The sequence below is a fragment of the Daldinia caldariorum genome, assembly GCF_022478825.1.
Source record: "Daldinia caldariorum strain CBS 122874 unplaced genomic scaffold F4812scaffold_17, whole genome shotgun sequence".
Taxonomy (NCBI): domain Eukaryota; kingdom Fungi; phylum Ascomycota; class Sordariomycetes; order Xylariales; family Hypoxylaceae; genus Daldinia; species Daldinia caldariorum.
In genome coordinates this window covers 670,097-687,013 of record NW_025953053.1, presented here as the reverse complement: position 1 = coordinate 687,013, position 16,917 = coordinate 670,097, and the positions used below count along the sequence as shown (strand labels likewise).

At 47.3% G+C, this 16,917-nt stretch overlaps 3 protein-coding genes across 3 annotated transcripts; 2 read left to right on the top strand and 1 right to left on the bottom strand.

The window, feature by feature from the left end:
* Positions 1–5,423: 5,423 nt before the first annotated feature.
* F4812DRAFT_462335 (aminotransferase, class III) lies at positions 5,424–7,127 on the top strand (the record flags this gene model as incomplete). Its single annotated transcript, XM_047938025.1, has 3 exons — positions 5,424–5,696; positions 5,827–5,995; positions 6,058–7,127. The coding sequence occupies 3 exons, from the start codon at positions 5,424–5,426 to the stop codon at positions 7,125–7,127; spliced, it is 1,512 nt and encodes a 503-aa protein (XP_047787330.1).
* A 1,692-nt stretch (positions 7,128–8,819) lies between these two features.
* Positions 8,820–11,004, bottom strand: F4812DRAFT_148006 (tubulin nucleotide-binding domain-like protein). Its single transcript, XM_047929690.1, has 3 exons — positions 10,051–11,004; positions 9,359–9,996; positions 8,820–9,274 (listed from the first exon to the last, which is right to left on the bottom strand). Exons 1-3 carry the CDS (start codon positions 10,762–10,764, stop codon positions 9,001–9,003), a joined length of 1,626 nt encoding a protein of 541 aa, XP_047787329.1. The 5' UTR covers positions 10,765–11,004; the 3' UTR covers positions 8,820–9,000.
* An 81-nt stretch (positions 11,005–11,085) lies between these two features.
* Positions 11,086–12,305, top strand: F4812DRAFT_441309 (uncharacterized protein). Its single transcript, XM_047935228.1, has 2 exons — positions 11,086–11,454; positions 11,558–12,305. The coding sequence occupies exons 1-2, from the start codon at positions 11,295–11,297 to the stop codon at positions 12,013–12,015; spliced, it is 618 nt and encodes a 205-aa protein (XP_047787328.1). The 5' UTR covers positions 11,086–11,294; the 3' UTR covers positions 12,016–12,305.
* The last annotated feature ends 4,612 nt before the right edge of the window (positions 12,306–16,917 follow it).

The following is a 16,917-nucleotide window of genomic DNA, read 5'->3' as shown; positions in this document are numbered from 1 at the left end:
GTTCAAAGACGTCAAGGATCCGTTGAGGCTCAAAGGCTGAAAACGTCGCGGTGGTGGTAATGTGGTATCGACGCGGAAAATAGGAAATGAGGCGCGCCGGTTAGGGAAAGAGAAAAAGAGAAAAAAAAAGTCGCAGATGGTTTACGTCGCAAAGTATAAATATTTAGAAAGTATGAATAACAACTAGGCGGATTACTGTAGATATGGTCGCCGGAGTTACAGAAGTTCAGAGGGGGCCAACACAATTCGGTTGCGGCGCGATGCGATGCGATTTGATGCGATTAGTTTTCAAATATTGACTTGGTGATGTGGTTTGTTTAAAAAAAAAAAAAAGTCGATAGGTCGCGCCTCCCTCTCTCTTTCGTTACGCAACTTAACATCCCTGTCACTTTGTCACCCACTTTCCCACCAAGGTCATTTTAGGTACACCACTAAAAGGACACCACAGCGCGCGTCACACACAGCCAGTCAACCCTTTATTCAGATTTAAGATTTTAAAATACCTACCTCCAACAGCACCTCCCCCGCCGGAATTATTTTAACAGTGCCCCAAGTTTCCTTTCCTTTTCTTTTTAAGCCTTCCTATTCGTTGTACGCATTACACATGGAGTAAAGAAAAGTTACTATAGTACCTCCTAGGTAGGTGCCTACGTACTTGCTTTTAGGTACCTAAGGTACTTAACTTACCTAGGGTAAGGTGAGATATCTTCGTTGAGGCAATGCTATTGTGCAGGCGCCAACCTATTTTTGTTACTTCACGTTAGCAAGTACAATACAATACAATTACAGGTATGTAGTACCTCGATAGGTAAGGCTACGCTGTGCATCTGCGGAAATGTATCTCCGCATATTTCTATTATCGTTGTTATACCTGTCAATAGATTTCTATAGTTAACTTCATACCCAGAATGTTTGCTTTTTTATAGCAAGATACCTTTTTTAGCGCCCGTTGTCTGCTGATTGACAATTCTGCATCGCATCGCATCGCATCCCACATCTCTTAATTGACGACGCAGCGGTCCCGCAGTTCCATCGAGATGCTTCCAATTCGCTCCAATCTGCTATATTCAGATTCAGATTTCCTCACCCACTCCTCAACCCAGTCTCGCCCACTATAATTGGTCTAGGCTGAATCCAAACCTGCCAGAACCTGCACATCATTGCGGAGACCATCTTGACAGACCGTGCAAGTCAGTTTAGGTATTATTTAGTGCAGCCTGCCGCTTTTGTTCTTTTCATATCTCGCCGTAAAAAAACATCCAAAACCGTCCCAAGTCGGCTTATTTCTTCAAACCATTCGTGACACTGCCACTTCTTATGGGCTTAGTTATCTTATTTCATCACAATGTGACAGATTAGCCGTCCCAATTCAACCATCTTACAGAATTTAGAATTACGGTTCAGGATCTTTCAGTTTCACCACCATAACCTATGAATGCCTATGAATATCCATGATGGGGGTATCTTCACCCACTAAAGACAACCCCGCCTCATCTTGCTTACAGGTACCTAACATAGTATTGTACAATACAAGCCAATTAAGAGAGCCATTCATTACCAGGTACCTTTACCAAACAGCGCACGCCATGTAGAAACCCTAAGTTCCACGTATTTTCGGATTCATCAGTTTCATACCTCTTCCATTAATAGGTAGTAGAGTATTCTAATGCCGGCTACTAATGCTATAAATTTATCACAGTATATTCCCGCATTTCCGATTAGGTTTTCATTTTTAGTACTCAGCCATGTAAGGTTATTCCTTGGTGGAATATTGTTTAGCCTAGGATACCAGCCAATGTGCTTATACTACCTAAGGTAAGTATATGAATAAACCGTACGTATATTGGCCATTAAAGCGACGGGCCCATGTAAGTGGGCCGTCGGTTTGCTAGACTTCGGGAGGACCCGTCAGCCGCGGCCGAATCAGGTCCGATAGGACCACCCTCGACAAACATTTCGAATACTCCAAAACGCTTATCCAATGATGGCTTCATATCAGCTGTAGGTATAGGCAGTCCAAGTAATACTAGTATTACAATGGTAGCTATTCATCTCGTACAATATTGGTAACTGGAATATCGGAGATGATGTGCTCCTCGACAAAGTGCATATAGAGTCAACACACAATTAGCGCAGCACAGCGCAAGTCAATCATCAATCACTAACAATGGCAAACAATGAACAGTAAAACGTTATAGATCACTTATGATCATTCTTTTCAATATACTTGTTGATTCTTTGCGACACATCTATCTGGCTCGGGTATACAGCTACACATACATAATTGCTCAGCGAGGAAATTTATAGTGGGAAGTCTTTCCCCTCTAATATCATCGTATGATCTGTATGAGCAGATCCACCATCCTGTCATGTTTCTAAGCTAGTTGAGATCTTCAGCATGGATTCCCTAAAGCTTTCTAGCCTTAAGAGGGCTATATATATATACTATTCTCTTTCCTCGCTTATACTCCTAATCATTAAACATAGCCACATCAACTATCTCGTTATGGAGACAGGGACATTATACATCCCGTCCTATTTTATTGGTAGCTGAAGATCTAAAAATTGTTAACTTGCATTGACTAGAGGTGCTAAGTTTATGAATTGCAACTCTTGAGAGGGAAGCCATGGATATTGAACCACCCACTTACGCAGCTCGTTGATGGCATATCATATGCTGCAACGAATGTTGAAAGTATATACCTTTGAAGTAACCATCATACCATCTGACTTGAAAAAAAGAAAAAAAAGAAAAAAAAAACCTTCAAGCCAGGCTCGAAGGCTTAACCAGCTATTTAATCCATTGCATGGAACATCACAGCTGGATGGAACGTCAGAAATGCCGTCTGTATCCATATAGGAAATAAGATATCACGCTGGGTAATGTAATCCCAAAGGTAGGTAAATACAGGTAGGTAGAAGGTAAACCTTGGCCCTCAGGATTGACGGGACATGATTCCGACTCTTAACTTGTCTGACAGCAGGTTACGAGGACGTCCCCACCACCGCCATTACGGCTATGAAAGGTCTATTTCGGTATGGCTTAGCCGAGGCCATGAGGCCGTTGCCATACTTGGAGTTACTCAAGCCACCGCAGGGTAACACCGGGAGGGTCTCATTCGCGAGTCGTCACTGCAGTTCGCCAAAGAGGAGATGCAACATCAGCATGCAGAGTGCCCAAATGTATCTATTGCTTGTATCATCAGCCTTGTTCTCGATAAAATCTCAGAGACGTATTGACTTGGAAGGTAGTAGCGCATATTGCCCAGCACAATGTCGTCGTAACCCCGAAGGCAAGGACAAGGACAAGGACAATTGTAGTTCAGGTCATAAGGCGAGTTCGAGGTATCTACCTAGGTAGGTATGTAGGAGGTACATTAGGTACCTAACCTATATGTATTAGATCATTAGAGCTCTTAAGCGTGATAATATGTTGTAGTGTAGCACTTACCTGTAGTTACCAGGGACATACCAAGGGCCAGGTTACCTGGTAGGTACGACACATACATGGCAGGTAGTCCTTTGAGATGCAACCGCGGAGACGTTTCACCAAGATAGGGAAACAGGTACCAATTGTACATAAGTACAGTGTACCTTAGGTAAGCTTTCCGAATTGATCTACAATCGATTCGATTTACCTAATTGGCCGATTAGTCGCGCAGTTGTTTGCTGAAAACTTCAACAGCTCTTGATCTTCAAATCCCCTAAAACCTTAACTTGTTCATCAACCAATTTTTAAGTGCGTACTCCATATATCCTCCAAGGTCTCCCAAATTCCAATCAAAAGCGACCATCCTCTCAACATTTTATACTAAGGTCGGCAGATGTGCGGATCCGTACCTAACATAGTGACAACACCGCCACAAGCTTGCTAGTTTGCTTATTGATTATACCCTTGCATGGGTTCCGGGTTCGATTTGAGATCCATCCTCGGAACAAGTTATAATTCGTGCTAAAAGGTGTGACAACCGGGAATTAAGAAATGTCAATGACACGTCTCCAGCATTAGCACCTAGATGCTCGCATGTGGCATGGCTTGGCTAGTGCATTACCGAATACCTATTCCACGGCCCCGGCCACCCCTCCGCTCCTCGGCCCGTACTATACCCATGTCGTAAACCCGGAATACAAGCAGCACCATCAACAATTCATCAGTCTCGGCCCGGTGTCTTGTGTTCGCTTCATCTAGTAACCCGGATCGTGGGCGCTTAGTGACGCCCATCTATACGTGTATATGTCTAAGTGTAACAACTAGCACTACCAGAACCAACTCTTATTGGTCCGCCCCCTTTGCTATTCAGTCGCATGGTCGTGTAGTAGGTAGCCAAGAAACCTATCGGGTCTTCGTATGAATGCACCACTGATCAGCTTGCCTGCAGGTCTTGGTTTCCGAATGGGCGCCCCTTATGTGAGCCTCTTCATCATAGTTTTATTTTATCGACTCTCTCGGAACAAGTTCCGGGTCGTGGCATCATGTTTCCCGGTGTCATACTGACTATAGCACTCTCTTCTCTTGGCTTTGTTACGAGACGAGACAAGACTTATACTTACCTAAGGTGATAAAGGAAGGGCAAGGCATCGTTACTTTAGGGCCTGGTACCTAACTTACAAAGATCCGCAATTTCGACCTTCCTGCAATCACACCCTTCTGATGTGCAGCTGACAGGGATCTGCTGAAGAAATCGGCCCAGCCCTGTCAACCAAGTTGGCCGGTTATAGTGCTACGCAACCCTGCAGGTGGCGTGGGTGTCTACGAGAGTCAAAGGACACCGAAACGGTTACTTCGAACCTAGCCAATCATTCACTGACTATATAATAAGATTATATGGCGGTGAGGTATCGCGACATGCTTGAATTAGTCTTTGATGAACCCCTCTCGCCATTGGTTCCGAGCCGTCTAGTTGCTAGTAGTTTATTGACTCGACATATCAGCTGAGCTCCCACAATTTAATTTGTCCTGGGTAGCAAGACTAACCACCCATCCTACCTCTATCAGATCTCGTGTCATTCCTATGTACCTACTCAGACTCTACGGAACATCGTCTAATCTCCAGGGATCCACGTCTTCGGGGGAGAAACAAGAAGGTCACCGCCTATCGGCTGCTTGCTTTTTTTTTTTAATTCGTTCCGAACTGTGCACTCTTTCATAGTAGCCTAAGTTGGTCGGTGCGTCCCTTTGTCGTGTGCATCCGAGGATGCTTCCTCGAGTGCATAACTGCATCCGTCTATGATTGGATGCTACCCGTCTAGTCGGGCGTAATTTAGCATTTACTCATATACCATTCCAGGCTTGCCTGCCAGGACTAAGAATGATCGCCCGACGATCCTATGAGTATAAGTATAAAGTCCCCATCCAGGTCGAAGCCATTCTCCGGAAACGAAGGACGATAACCCAGCCCACCCGATTTTTACCAAAATCCATCATGGCCGGCACCATGCTCGTAGAGCAGCCCAGATGCATCACACAGAACCACATAAACAAGACCAACCTGACGAGGCGGTCGACAGAAACCAGTGCTATGAAATCGGTGCTCAGTCGTGATGATGATGTATCTTCGTCTAGTTCTCCATCCTTGTCTACACCAGATGATGAGGCCGATTCGCAGCGACGTCTCGCCGTAAGAGGACAAGGAAACTATATATACCTAGGAGATGGACGCGAAATACTAGATGGCAGCGGGGGAGCGGCTGTTGCTGTGAGTATATTAGCTACACAATCTAAAACTCTCAACCCTGGGCACAGAAACCAGAGCCTCTGGGTGGCAGGAAACATTCCTAGTGTCAATTTATGTTTGAAGGGGAGATTTTCTAACCTCAATTGCATAGTGTCTTGGACATGGAGTCAAAGAGATCACTGATGCAATGGTTGCTCAGGCTTCTGCTATTTCCTACATCCCCTGGGGTTTTATGGATAGCCAGAGCCGGCGGGATTTAAGTAAATGGATATCACAATATTCTAATGGACATTTTACGAAGACATGGGTCGTATCATCTGGTATATCATATCTTCATCCCTCTCTTGTGTGGCGCCCTTGCTAAGTCCTGTTTGTCTTCTAGGCTCCGAGGCGATGGAAGGTGCAATGAAACTTGCTCGGGAGTATTTTACATGGATTGGGCAGCCCCAGCGTGTGAATTATATCGCCAGAGACGAGTCATATCATGGGATCACATTGGGTGTACTAGCCTTGGGAGGTCACGTAACGAGAAGGAGTTCGTTTGAACCACTTTTGGTATCAAATATCTATCGTATACCTGCGTGTAACCCTTACCGCCAAAGGCTTCCTGGAGAATCTGACGAAGAGTTTGTCTCTCGTAAGGCAGAAGAGTTGGATCAGGCGTTCCTGCGGGCTGGTCCAGACAGTGTAGTAGCATTTGTCGCCGAGCCAGTTGTTGGAGCAGCCGCCGGCTGTTTACCACCCGTCCCTGGCTATTTCAAGGCTATGAAAGCTGTATGTAACAAATACGGAGCTTTATTTATCCTTGATGAAGTCATGTGCGGCATGGGAAGAACAGGCACTCTGTTTGCCTGGGAACAGGAGGGTGTCACCCCTGATATACAGGCAGTCGGAAAGGGGCTCGGTGGTGGCTACCAACCAGTCTCGGCCATACTAGCCAGCGGGAAAATTACTCAGGCAATGGAGACCAAGGGTGCCGCCTTCACACATGGACACACATATATGGACCATCCCGTCACCTGTGCGGTGGCTCTGCGGGTTCAGCAGATCATACAACGCGATAACCTCCTTCCCAATGTCCAGGCCCAAGGTCAATTACTTGAGAAACTACTACGCCATAAACTACGGAACTACCCCAACGTCGGTGACATCCGGGGCCGCGGCTTATTCTGGGGTATCGAGCTCGTCAAGGATAGGGACACGAAAGAGCCGTTCGACCCTAAACTTCAGATTGCACGTCGTGTCCACGAGACGGCTCTAGGTGCCCCTCATAATTTGTCACTGTACTTTGGCCAGGGGTGTGCTGGTCAAGGTAGAGGTGATCATATTATGATCATGCCGGCGTATAACGTCACTCAAGAAGTTGTCGAAACCATCGTTGACAAGTTCGCGGCTGCACTCACAGATGTCTTTGGCCAGCCAGAGAAAGAGCGTAAAGCCGAGCAAGACTAAGTGTTTCAAACTCTGAGCCTGAACCCTAGCCTGCGAAATACGCTTACCATTCCCTTTTGACCTTTTTTGTATACATGGGGTTTATGCGTGGCTCGGTGGTCACCATCAATCGCTAGCAACAGGTGGGATGGGACGCGATTGCTGCATACGCTTCTCATATTCCGCACAATGGAAATGTCTGCTACTTATCGATTCCGCAGTTAGTACGGACTGATCATGTGGGTAGAAACAGCTATCTCGACTGGATCTCTTTCGGTATATGAAATTTAAGGTACCTTTCATACGATAGAAATATGGTGTAACTTGGAGTTTAACTTATACCTATCTGTTCATCGTCAACGCTCTTTATAGAACCAGAACCATTCTTGGAATCTGCCAGATAATCCACCATCTAAAGAGTAGGTTTCATATGAGATTACCATCGTGTCGAGTACATTCACTAGCATCAAATCACGACGGTGAAATTTCACGTGGTAAAATAGTGCCTAATATGTTTACCACCCCTAGACAGATGAGCCTTGGAAAACATGTAGATAATGCCTACATCTCACTCAAGTGGGCAGCGAGTCTAATTAAATACTGTCTATCTACTTAGGCCTAATAAGAGGTAGGTAGCCATAACAAACAGGCAACGTTACCGATTCTTCATCTCATAGCCAAACCTAAGTCCTTCGCAACTAGAGGGGGAAAGTTCTTGGGCTGTTACCACCACCACCACTACTACCCCCAGATCTTCGCATCTCGCAAGTCTCGGCGCCGCAAGCAGGCGGGCGGGCTAGAAGGAAGGAAAGAAAGGAAAGAAAGCAAGCAAGCGACGAGCGGCAAATCCGGTCTCATGACGTCCTTGCCTGCCGCTTACGCGTTACATCGCATGTCTAGTCCAGCACGAGTGGGGCGGTGACCGCCTCAGTCGGTCAGGTATTCAGTCAGTCAGTGGAGAGAGAGAGAGAGAGTTTCCGCGGCTGCCCTTTTTTTTACCGGTCTCGGGTTCCTCGGAGCGAGCGTAAGATTTCGGTGTGTGTGTGTAGGTACCTACCTACCTAATGTATGTACTAGGTATGTATGTACGTACGGCGCATAGCGGATAGGTAGGAGGTAGGTAGGTAGGTAGGCATTAGAATACTAACCGGCCAAAACGATCGGGCCGTGTCGATGGCTTTGCGTAGGGATCCTTCGGCCCGCATGCTCTATTTCTCGAGCGCGAGGGAGGAGAAAGCGAGCGCTTGCTTCGGTGGATTAACGAGTTTGCTGTGAGGTAAGAAATCCTTTTGGACAAGGATGGTTCCATACGCACCTACCTGCCTACCTAACCTGAGGTGTGTGTGTATGCACGTATGTACGTATGTTCCCGCAGTCGATGAGGTTACGGATGCCCGGGCGGCTTCCCGGATAGGCGGGCGCATTCCGAGTATTAGACACAAAAGAATCAACTGGAAGCGTTCACGAGCAGGGAGTGAGTAATCTTCTCTTCTAAGTCCTGGGTTATAGACAAATTTCTTGCGGTGACGCATAAGCGTCACGATAAACCCCCCTTGATCAACCCATCGCACATTGGACCCTGTGCAACTATAACCGAGTAGGCTGGCATGGCAATGCAACTCCAGGCTTCTCTCTTCCGTCGGTTGCTTGCGGAGGGGGCGGAATGGGTTCCGAGCTCCGCTCCGCTTGTGCAGGTAGACTAGGTAGCAGAAAGTGAGAGTAACCCCTGACAGATGTCGGCACAGACAAATGCAAGGGGATGCTACAACGGGCAGGCCGTAACCCTAGGGAAGTTTGCAAGATGTTTGCGTCGTGGAATCAGTGAGTTTTCTTTTCCACGCATAATAATCCAGGCTCGTATAGTGCCTTCGCGTTCGCCTAGAGGTCGAGCTTTTCACTCCTCGTCATTATCATCATCGCTATCACTCGACCAGCCCTCCTTATAGCTGTCAGCGATCTCGGCAAGTTCATTGCCAATGGTCTCGCGGTCTTCAAGGCCGATAGAGCGGATGACAGTGCTGCGCAAAGCTTTCACTTTATCCGTCACAGTTGAATCCGTAGACAAAGCCGTCCGGACAGATACGCGATCCTTCACTGGATGGTCATAGCTATCCCGGAAGATCTTGGGGTAGCTGTCAATGATTGGGAAAGCGACCGACGACCGGTAGCTGTGACACTTGGTTAGTTTTGGAGAGGAAAAGATTTAACCAATAGACAATCCAGGGGACATATTAGTGGCGGTTTAGACTTACTTGTGCACTTTCGGGCGATGTCGCACGCCATACGTATCCTCCATCTCTGCTTCGTCGTCATTCTTAGCCGACTCTGAGCTCTCTGGTCCTCTGTCGGCGAGAACTTGGCTAAATATGCGGCGGCGCCTTCGTCTTCTATAGCCCTGGTTAAGGTTGAGATCCTGAGGAGAGGACAAGTCGATATCCAAGGTCGCGGCACCTTTCTCCGAACCGGCCTCGGAATCAGCGTAGAGAGCTACACCGGTGCCATGTAGGCTTCGGACGGGTCCGATCCGGTTGTCATCGCTGTGTCCGTTCACGCCGTTTGTGCCATTTCCGTTCGGAGTAGAGCTTTGTATCTCGGATACACTCATCTCCAAGTTTGCGATGGTTTGCTTTCCAAAAACGTTGAGAATGTCAGCCATGTTCCCAAGGCTACTCGAATAGACTCGGTCAGACATCTTCAGTCTGGTGTATAGGGTTGTGCTCTCCACAGCCGCAGCAAACAGAGCAGTTACATGCCAAGTGGATGCAGGATCTAGCCGCACAGACCTTGGTAGAGGGCTTTCCGGAAGTGCCAGGGGGATAACAAGTGAGGCTTGTGAGTTGAATTCCGTAAGAGCCCGCGCTTTGTTCGCGAGCTTCAATAGCCTCTTTTCCTGTAGGAGTGTAAGTAATGAACGCCAGTATGAGATTAAGTCGGAGAGACGTACTCTTGACAAACCTGTATTCGGTTCTTGAGCCCCAAAGACCCAAATAGGGGTCTTACCATATTCGTCTCGGAGTCGTTCAAGATACTTGGCTGCAAAGCCAGCCCAGGCGTCGTCGAGGCCTGTCATAATCTGGAGACCTTGCATCTGATCGGCCTCCTCGATGAATGGACGTAGATCTCTGTCCAAGAGGTCGTGCTCCTTATCTAACGAGCCAAAAAGCTCTTCCCCCATATGCCATTTCTCAAAGGGCATGACGGTCGAGTTGAGCTCGTATTCGCTCAGCTGGATAATAGACTTGGGATGGAAAAAGACGCGGTTGAAGTCAGACCAATATCTCACCGTGCTCGTGGTTAGTTTTGGCGGTGCTTGACCGGCGTCGAGACTCTGTTGATACGAGCTCGCCTCTATAGGTTGTTGTCTTTGTACTATAGTCTGACCAGACCATAAACTACTCGAAGTCGCATCATCGTCGATGTCATATAAAGCGTTAATCTTCCGCAAAGTTCCAAAGCCTCCTTTCAAGTCGTATATGACTGTCCTAGGCATGAAGGTTTCAGAGCCATCAGATCCGATACCTGGCCTGAAGTGGACGTCATGATCAATAGGTGATTCCTCGTCAGCACCGTATGTGAAGTAGGATTCCTGGACATTCCAGAAATGAGTTGCCAGGTAGTTGCTCTGCTGGCCGAGCTGTAAGGTGACGATCTCACGCATAGTAGGGATATGATATTGGGTAATTGCCTTTCTCTTGTAGTAGTCTAAGACAAGAATTTAGAAGTTGAAGAGTGATGACAACTTATAGGAGGTACTTAGCAGTAGTTAACTACCCTATACTATGAGATGTTTTTATGCAATAATTCATAAGAGGTTGATGAAAGATACCTAATGAAAGTTTCAGCTGTCGACAATTGCAAAGAGCTGACAAACTTTTAAAGCCGCCGGGGCCGTCAATTGCCGCAAGATAGCGAAGGAAGATTCCATATAGGTTCCATATGCTTATCGCAACTGACGGTACCTGCATAACTGATACCATGTAGCTAAACTCACCTCCTCATAACCCGTATTTATTTACATAATTTAATACATCCTTTCCAAACTTACGCAACTTTTTAACCATTTCTTCTAGTTAATAATTTTCTATGTCGGTATATTATTATTAAATTGTTACCCAACTATATCTATATCCTACTTATATCATACCTACCTTACCTACCTAACCTAAGGTACAATACCTCTATCAAACCATGTCCTTGATACAGGAGTGGGATTCCTACAAGACACCTCCCGCTAAGGAGGTGTCACCGGTACCCGAAGTCGGCTCTCCCGCACCCGTACATCCCAACCTCACTCTTCCGACGGACAAACCTACCATCATCGTCTTCCTTCGCCATTGCGGTTGTCCATGTAAGCCATAAACATCAACGCCCCATCCCATCCATACCCCGTTGTTCCCTTTCTCGAAAACGAGCACGGCACATACCTGACCTAACGTTTTGCAAACGCGCAGTCGCCGAAAAGGCCTTCAAGAACCTCACCGCGTTCTCGGTGCAATACAAGGAGGTGCACTTCGTCGCGGTCTCGCACTCGTCGGACGAGGCCACGGAGCGCTGGGTCGTGCAGGTGGGCGGCAACTGGGAGGTGCAGGTGGTGGTGGACTACGAGCGGGAGCTGTACGCGAAATGGGGCTTGGGCATCGGGACGACGTGGCAGATCATGGGGCCCATGTCGCTGTACAAGACCTTCCGCCTCGGCAAGGACGAGAACATCTGGAACCGCCCGACCGAGAGCGGCAACCGGTGGCAGAACAGCGGCGCCTACGCCATAGATCAGGACGGCATCGTCAGGTACAGCAGGGTCGCCGCCTCCTCCAGCGAACTCCCCGATCTCGAAGCCGCCCTGACGAGTCTTGGCGTAAAGGTCAAGCCGAAACCACCACCGGCGCCGAGGACTGATGGATTCTTGTGAGGAGGGGAGGGGGCAAAATTGGGCATCGTACTCGCGTTCACGGTGCCGTCCTACACTTCGAGGCCTAGAGCTATGAGGTGTGTCGGACGCTTGCCGTGGAAAGCATTACGAGTCTTTGCCAATGAGGGAGGCAGATTGGTGTGTGGAAGAGCGATTTACGTGACCTTTGATAGACTACGAGTTTTGAGACTGGAATTAATGATGATGAACGACACAATTAGGATAGCTGGTTTGATAGATAGCCTATATCGATTTCTATTGAAACAGTACCTACCATTTTACCGTCTGTTGTAAATTATTATGAATATACTCGTAATAATCAGTAGTTTTAACTTGAGTGTCGTGACGATTTGTATGTGTTATGAGTGAGAGACTATGATCAAAGCCTTAACTAGGCACCTATAGCTTAAATCCATCAATGAGATAGATCACGACATAGAATCTCAACATGAATAATCAACATGAGTGAGATGAGATACGTCTATGGACGCGAACATACCAGTAACCATCTGGCTCATTTCCAATTCAGCAGATCCAGCAGATCCCATCCGCTATCCCCAACACCTACACCATAGCATCGGAGCCGTTACCTCTAGGGAAAGGAAAACGCGAGGAAATCGTGGCTACGCAGCGCCCAGTCTCCCGTATTGGCCTCAAATCCGTCCATCACTCTAGGAACTAGACACCCTTCCTTGCCCATGCGAAGATCATTTGCATCACGATAATGTGACATGACTGACTACTGTAGCCTACGTATAGTCCTCTCGTACGTAAGTCGTTTTTTTATGACTCTCTATTTTTAAAGCTAGCATTAGGTACCTACCTGGTATTTCCACACGATCCGCTGTCGTGATTTATGCTCTCACCGGGTACCAGGACACAGCCACGGCGTTGGAAACCCTACTCCAGCGTCCGGGTTGGGGAGTGCGGCATCGACACCTGGTTTTCGACATTGTGGCTAGAGCTGTAATGAATGACTATTCAAAAAGAGCATCGTCATGATTTAGCTCCTTGCCTTTTCTTCGTAGACCCTAGAGAATGTACATCACCCCGGAAGACCACGACTGTATACTAGTTGTAGTAGCCTTTGCCAAATATAGCTTATCAAGTAGGACACCAACCAACCCTCTCTTCTCACCTTAGTGATCCTAAACCACCTACCTAGGTACCTCTATTCCAACATTTCAAGAGCCTAAGAGCATTAAGTCGGTATAGAAATTACCTCCCACAACGAATTTAAATCCCATGTAGCTCGATCCTCTGATCTGATCGCATCGTGCCATGTGGCTTTTCGGTGCCGTCCATGACGCCGGTCCATTAGCAATTCGTGAGATATTAACTACCGACGGATCCGGTTCGCGCAAAAGAAACTACCTAGCCAAAATAATATGCATAAGGCGAGCCTTGCGCTCGATATAGTAATTGCCAAGTTGTCAACATTCCTCCAGCTGCGTTTTACGGAATAAATAGGTACCCAAGCAGCTAAGGGTACTCTTCTTCAGCCGTCCAGGTTGAGAGGATTTTATTCCTTCGCTCTTTATTAGGCGGGCCTTCCACGTGTGCCTTCTTTGCGGATAGCTGAAAGGTTCTCCTTCCCAATCCGTCGATAACGTGAACTTGCTATTGGATCCTGGCTTCGGCACCACTTTCGTACCCAATATCTCCCAGTGGCGGAGCTGGGTATCACGGCACAGGAACGTAGATTTGTGGCGCTCGTGATCTTCCAATAGCATATACTATGTACTCCAGATATTCCCCCCAGCGTAGGCCTCGATCCGATCCTGAAATAGTATCCTGGGCTTGGATATCCGCATATACGGGAGTGGTCATACCCAACCCTCCGGTTGAGCTTACTATCGGAAGGATTCGACTTTTCTTTTTCTTTTCTTTTGGGTTTTTCCCCCTTCTTGTTTGTCCCTGCATAGAGCACAAAGCAGCCATGTGGCGGGAGGGACTTTTGTTTTTTTTTCGCAACCTACGGTCCGAAGAGAAGCGTTCACCATCTACAAAAATATCACCACTAGTTAGCATACCTATAGTTTAAACCCTGGTCCCCGTCAAGAACGCTTCTGGACGTTCACCATTTATGCCGCAGTGGACTGCCAAGCGAATCGTTCAGGGTTCGCGCAAGGCCAGAGCCAAGTACCCACCCCAGGCGAATTTCAAAACACGATCTCTCTTCTTCGGTGGGAGCCGGCAGAGTCCCGCACTAGCCTATTCGACGGGTTAAACCCGGCTTGATCCGGACTCGAAATGTCTTCGAGGTCCTTTAGACGGCATGTTTCCACGAATGTGTAGTAACATTTACCAAGAAATGCCTAAAACTACCAGTAAGAGCAGAGACATGAGAGCTCCTTAGTTTCATGTTTGAGCTTGAATTAATGTAGTGGCGCTTATGGAACCTGGAGAGGGGATGTGTAGTAGAATGGCGGGTAACTGGATAGTGTATGTGGGTTAGACCCTCTATGTCATAGTCTGGCTAGATAATGCTGTTGACGGCGAGGAGAAGAGTTACCTGCCGGCCAGGTGGGATTATACGGATCCGTACGCGCGTATGTGCAATGTAGCATGGCGGTCACGGCAACTACCTAGCGTCCATATGCCCATATGCCCGTACTGCGATATGGGTGGCGCCAGGTTCTGTAGAGTCGACTTTCAGAAGGCTGAAACACGAATCACTTAGCTACCAGCGTTTCAGACATTAACGTTAGCAGGGGAAGCTTAAGCCCAAAGCACCAACGACCCACGGGGGATGTGACTCTGGTAGCTCAACAGCGTCGTATTGAAAGCAGGGGCTCATAATTCAGAACTCTCTAACTACAGACAAAATGCATGGCTGGTGACAATTAGGGAAAGTGTAAAATGTCCGAAGAAATGAAACAAATCGATCTCTGGGGAACCCAGAGGCTAACCAGTCTTGATAGTAGAGACTATCACGGCTTCGAAGGAAAGTGATGCCGAGTGATGAAACAGATGGACAAACAGACTATCATGATAGCGGCTTTTCATCAGTATAAGTCAGTATACTGCAGTATACTGACTTAGGGTATTTAACCGACGTGATTATCATGAGATTTTTGAGGCATATGCTAATAAAGCGAGTCTAGTCAGTACGGATTACATGACGAAAGCTTAGGGGGTTCATGGTCTGTACAATACATACCTAGGTAGTAGTAGGCTGGTAGGTGGTGTATGTATGTATGTACGCTGCTAACATCCGTGATCGTGCTTCACCAAATTAATTTCAACTCCGCAGCTCTTATGCCACTATGCGCCTTGCCGCCAACGTGACATCCAGGACTCCGAATAACTCGCCGGATAGGCTGGAGCTAACGACAGTAGTCTGCACGCACGCGCCCAAAGCGCCCGTTACTCCGGCGATGGGTAGGTATAGTACTATGTATAGGGCGGGATGTATCATAGTAACCTAGTGTAAACCGTAGAGGTAGTGTAATGAAATTTTGGTGGGTCATCTTTTGTAAATTTGATCGACCCTGGCCGTGATACCTAGTAGAGAACTGATGCGATGCTGGGGCCCTCGATAGCATGGCAACTCTACGCTAAGCTGCAAAATCTCGTCGCATTTCGTAGTTCCATGTCCATTCTGGAAGAATTTGTGACAAGCTACGCCTGTTTCACGTACCTGGCTAAAGAGAGCAGAGGGGGCTACCCTTAGAAAACCCACATCCAAAGCCGATGGTGTGTCTGTTTCAGAGAGCTGTGGGCGAGGGGTCCAAAAGAGCTGACCGCATACCGAGGGACGACCCAAGGTATTGTACCTAGACGTCGATTGAAGCTGGGATCTTGAAGATTGATAACCGTATTCCGCTTTGAATTTCGTAAGGAATGCCTTAAAGGGATTCGCTCGGTGCTTTGCCTACCGCGTGTTCATGCATTATTCAGGCACACCAATGAGATCACCCATCTTGCCTTGCGTCCCGCGATTCGGTAAAAGATTTAAGCATAAACATGATAGCTACCTCCTACCTACCTAGGTACCTAACCTAGCAGTCTAGGTAGGTACAACATGACGAAGGAGACCTCGAGATGTTTCAACGACGTTAGTAATGTCGAGCCCATCATGTTTCAGGGGAGCCGCCGTAGCTTGTTGTATTATGTACCTGAGTGCACTGCATGTATTGTAGTATGGTCACATCATATTTGGTATCGAGATCGCTAAAAAGGTAACTTTGTAACTTTCCATACATCACCTCTGGATCCGAAGCCACAGCTAGTTCGACTTCTCGTATTGGGTTAGTATTTAAATTAATGAGTTATTGATAGGTTGCTTTGTGTTCCCAAGTGGGGGTCGAGAATGAAGAGAGCGGGAGGAAGGTGGCTTACGAAGCTTGATCGAGTTCGACACCTGCCCAGGTACATCTTTGGTTTTGTGTATTGTTAAGTACGCGAGTCCTTGATTACCTAAAGTCAATGGAATGGATACATGTTAGTGCCACGGTGCTTGCCGCTTTCGATAAAGCGATAAAGTCGTACATAGCATTAGCTTTATTAACGGCCCTAGGTGTGGTCTTTTTTGGGTCATCTGACTGGCGTCAGTCTCTCTCTCTCTCTCTTTTCATCACAACCCAATCAATCACAGCGTACGGTTTACCCATCCTCTGACGTTGCTTACTTTGCTTTCGTCCGCTCCAGAGCTGCAGAGGCGGGCACTAATAAGGATAAATTTAGGTCATTTTCTTTTTGTACAATACCTACCTAACCTTAGGTACCTAACCTAAGGTAAGTTAACAACAATAGAAGAGCAGCAGAAGAGCCGCCAGTCTGCAAGTGCCCCAATGCGATCCATTCGCCAGACCCGCTCACGTGCTTACCGAAAATGCTGCTCACCTACCAAAGATGATAAAGATTTCTATTTATGTCGCGCGGTCGCGGCCAAACGGC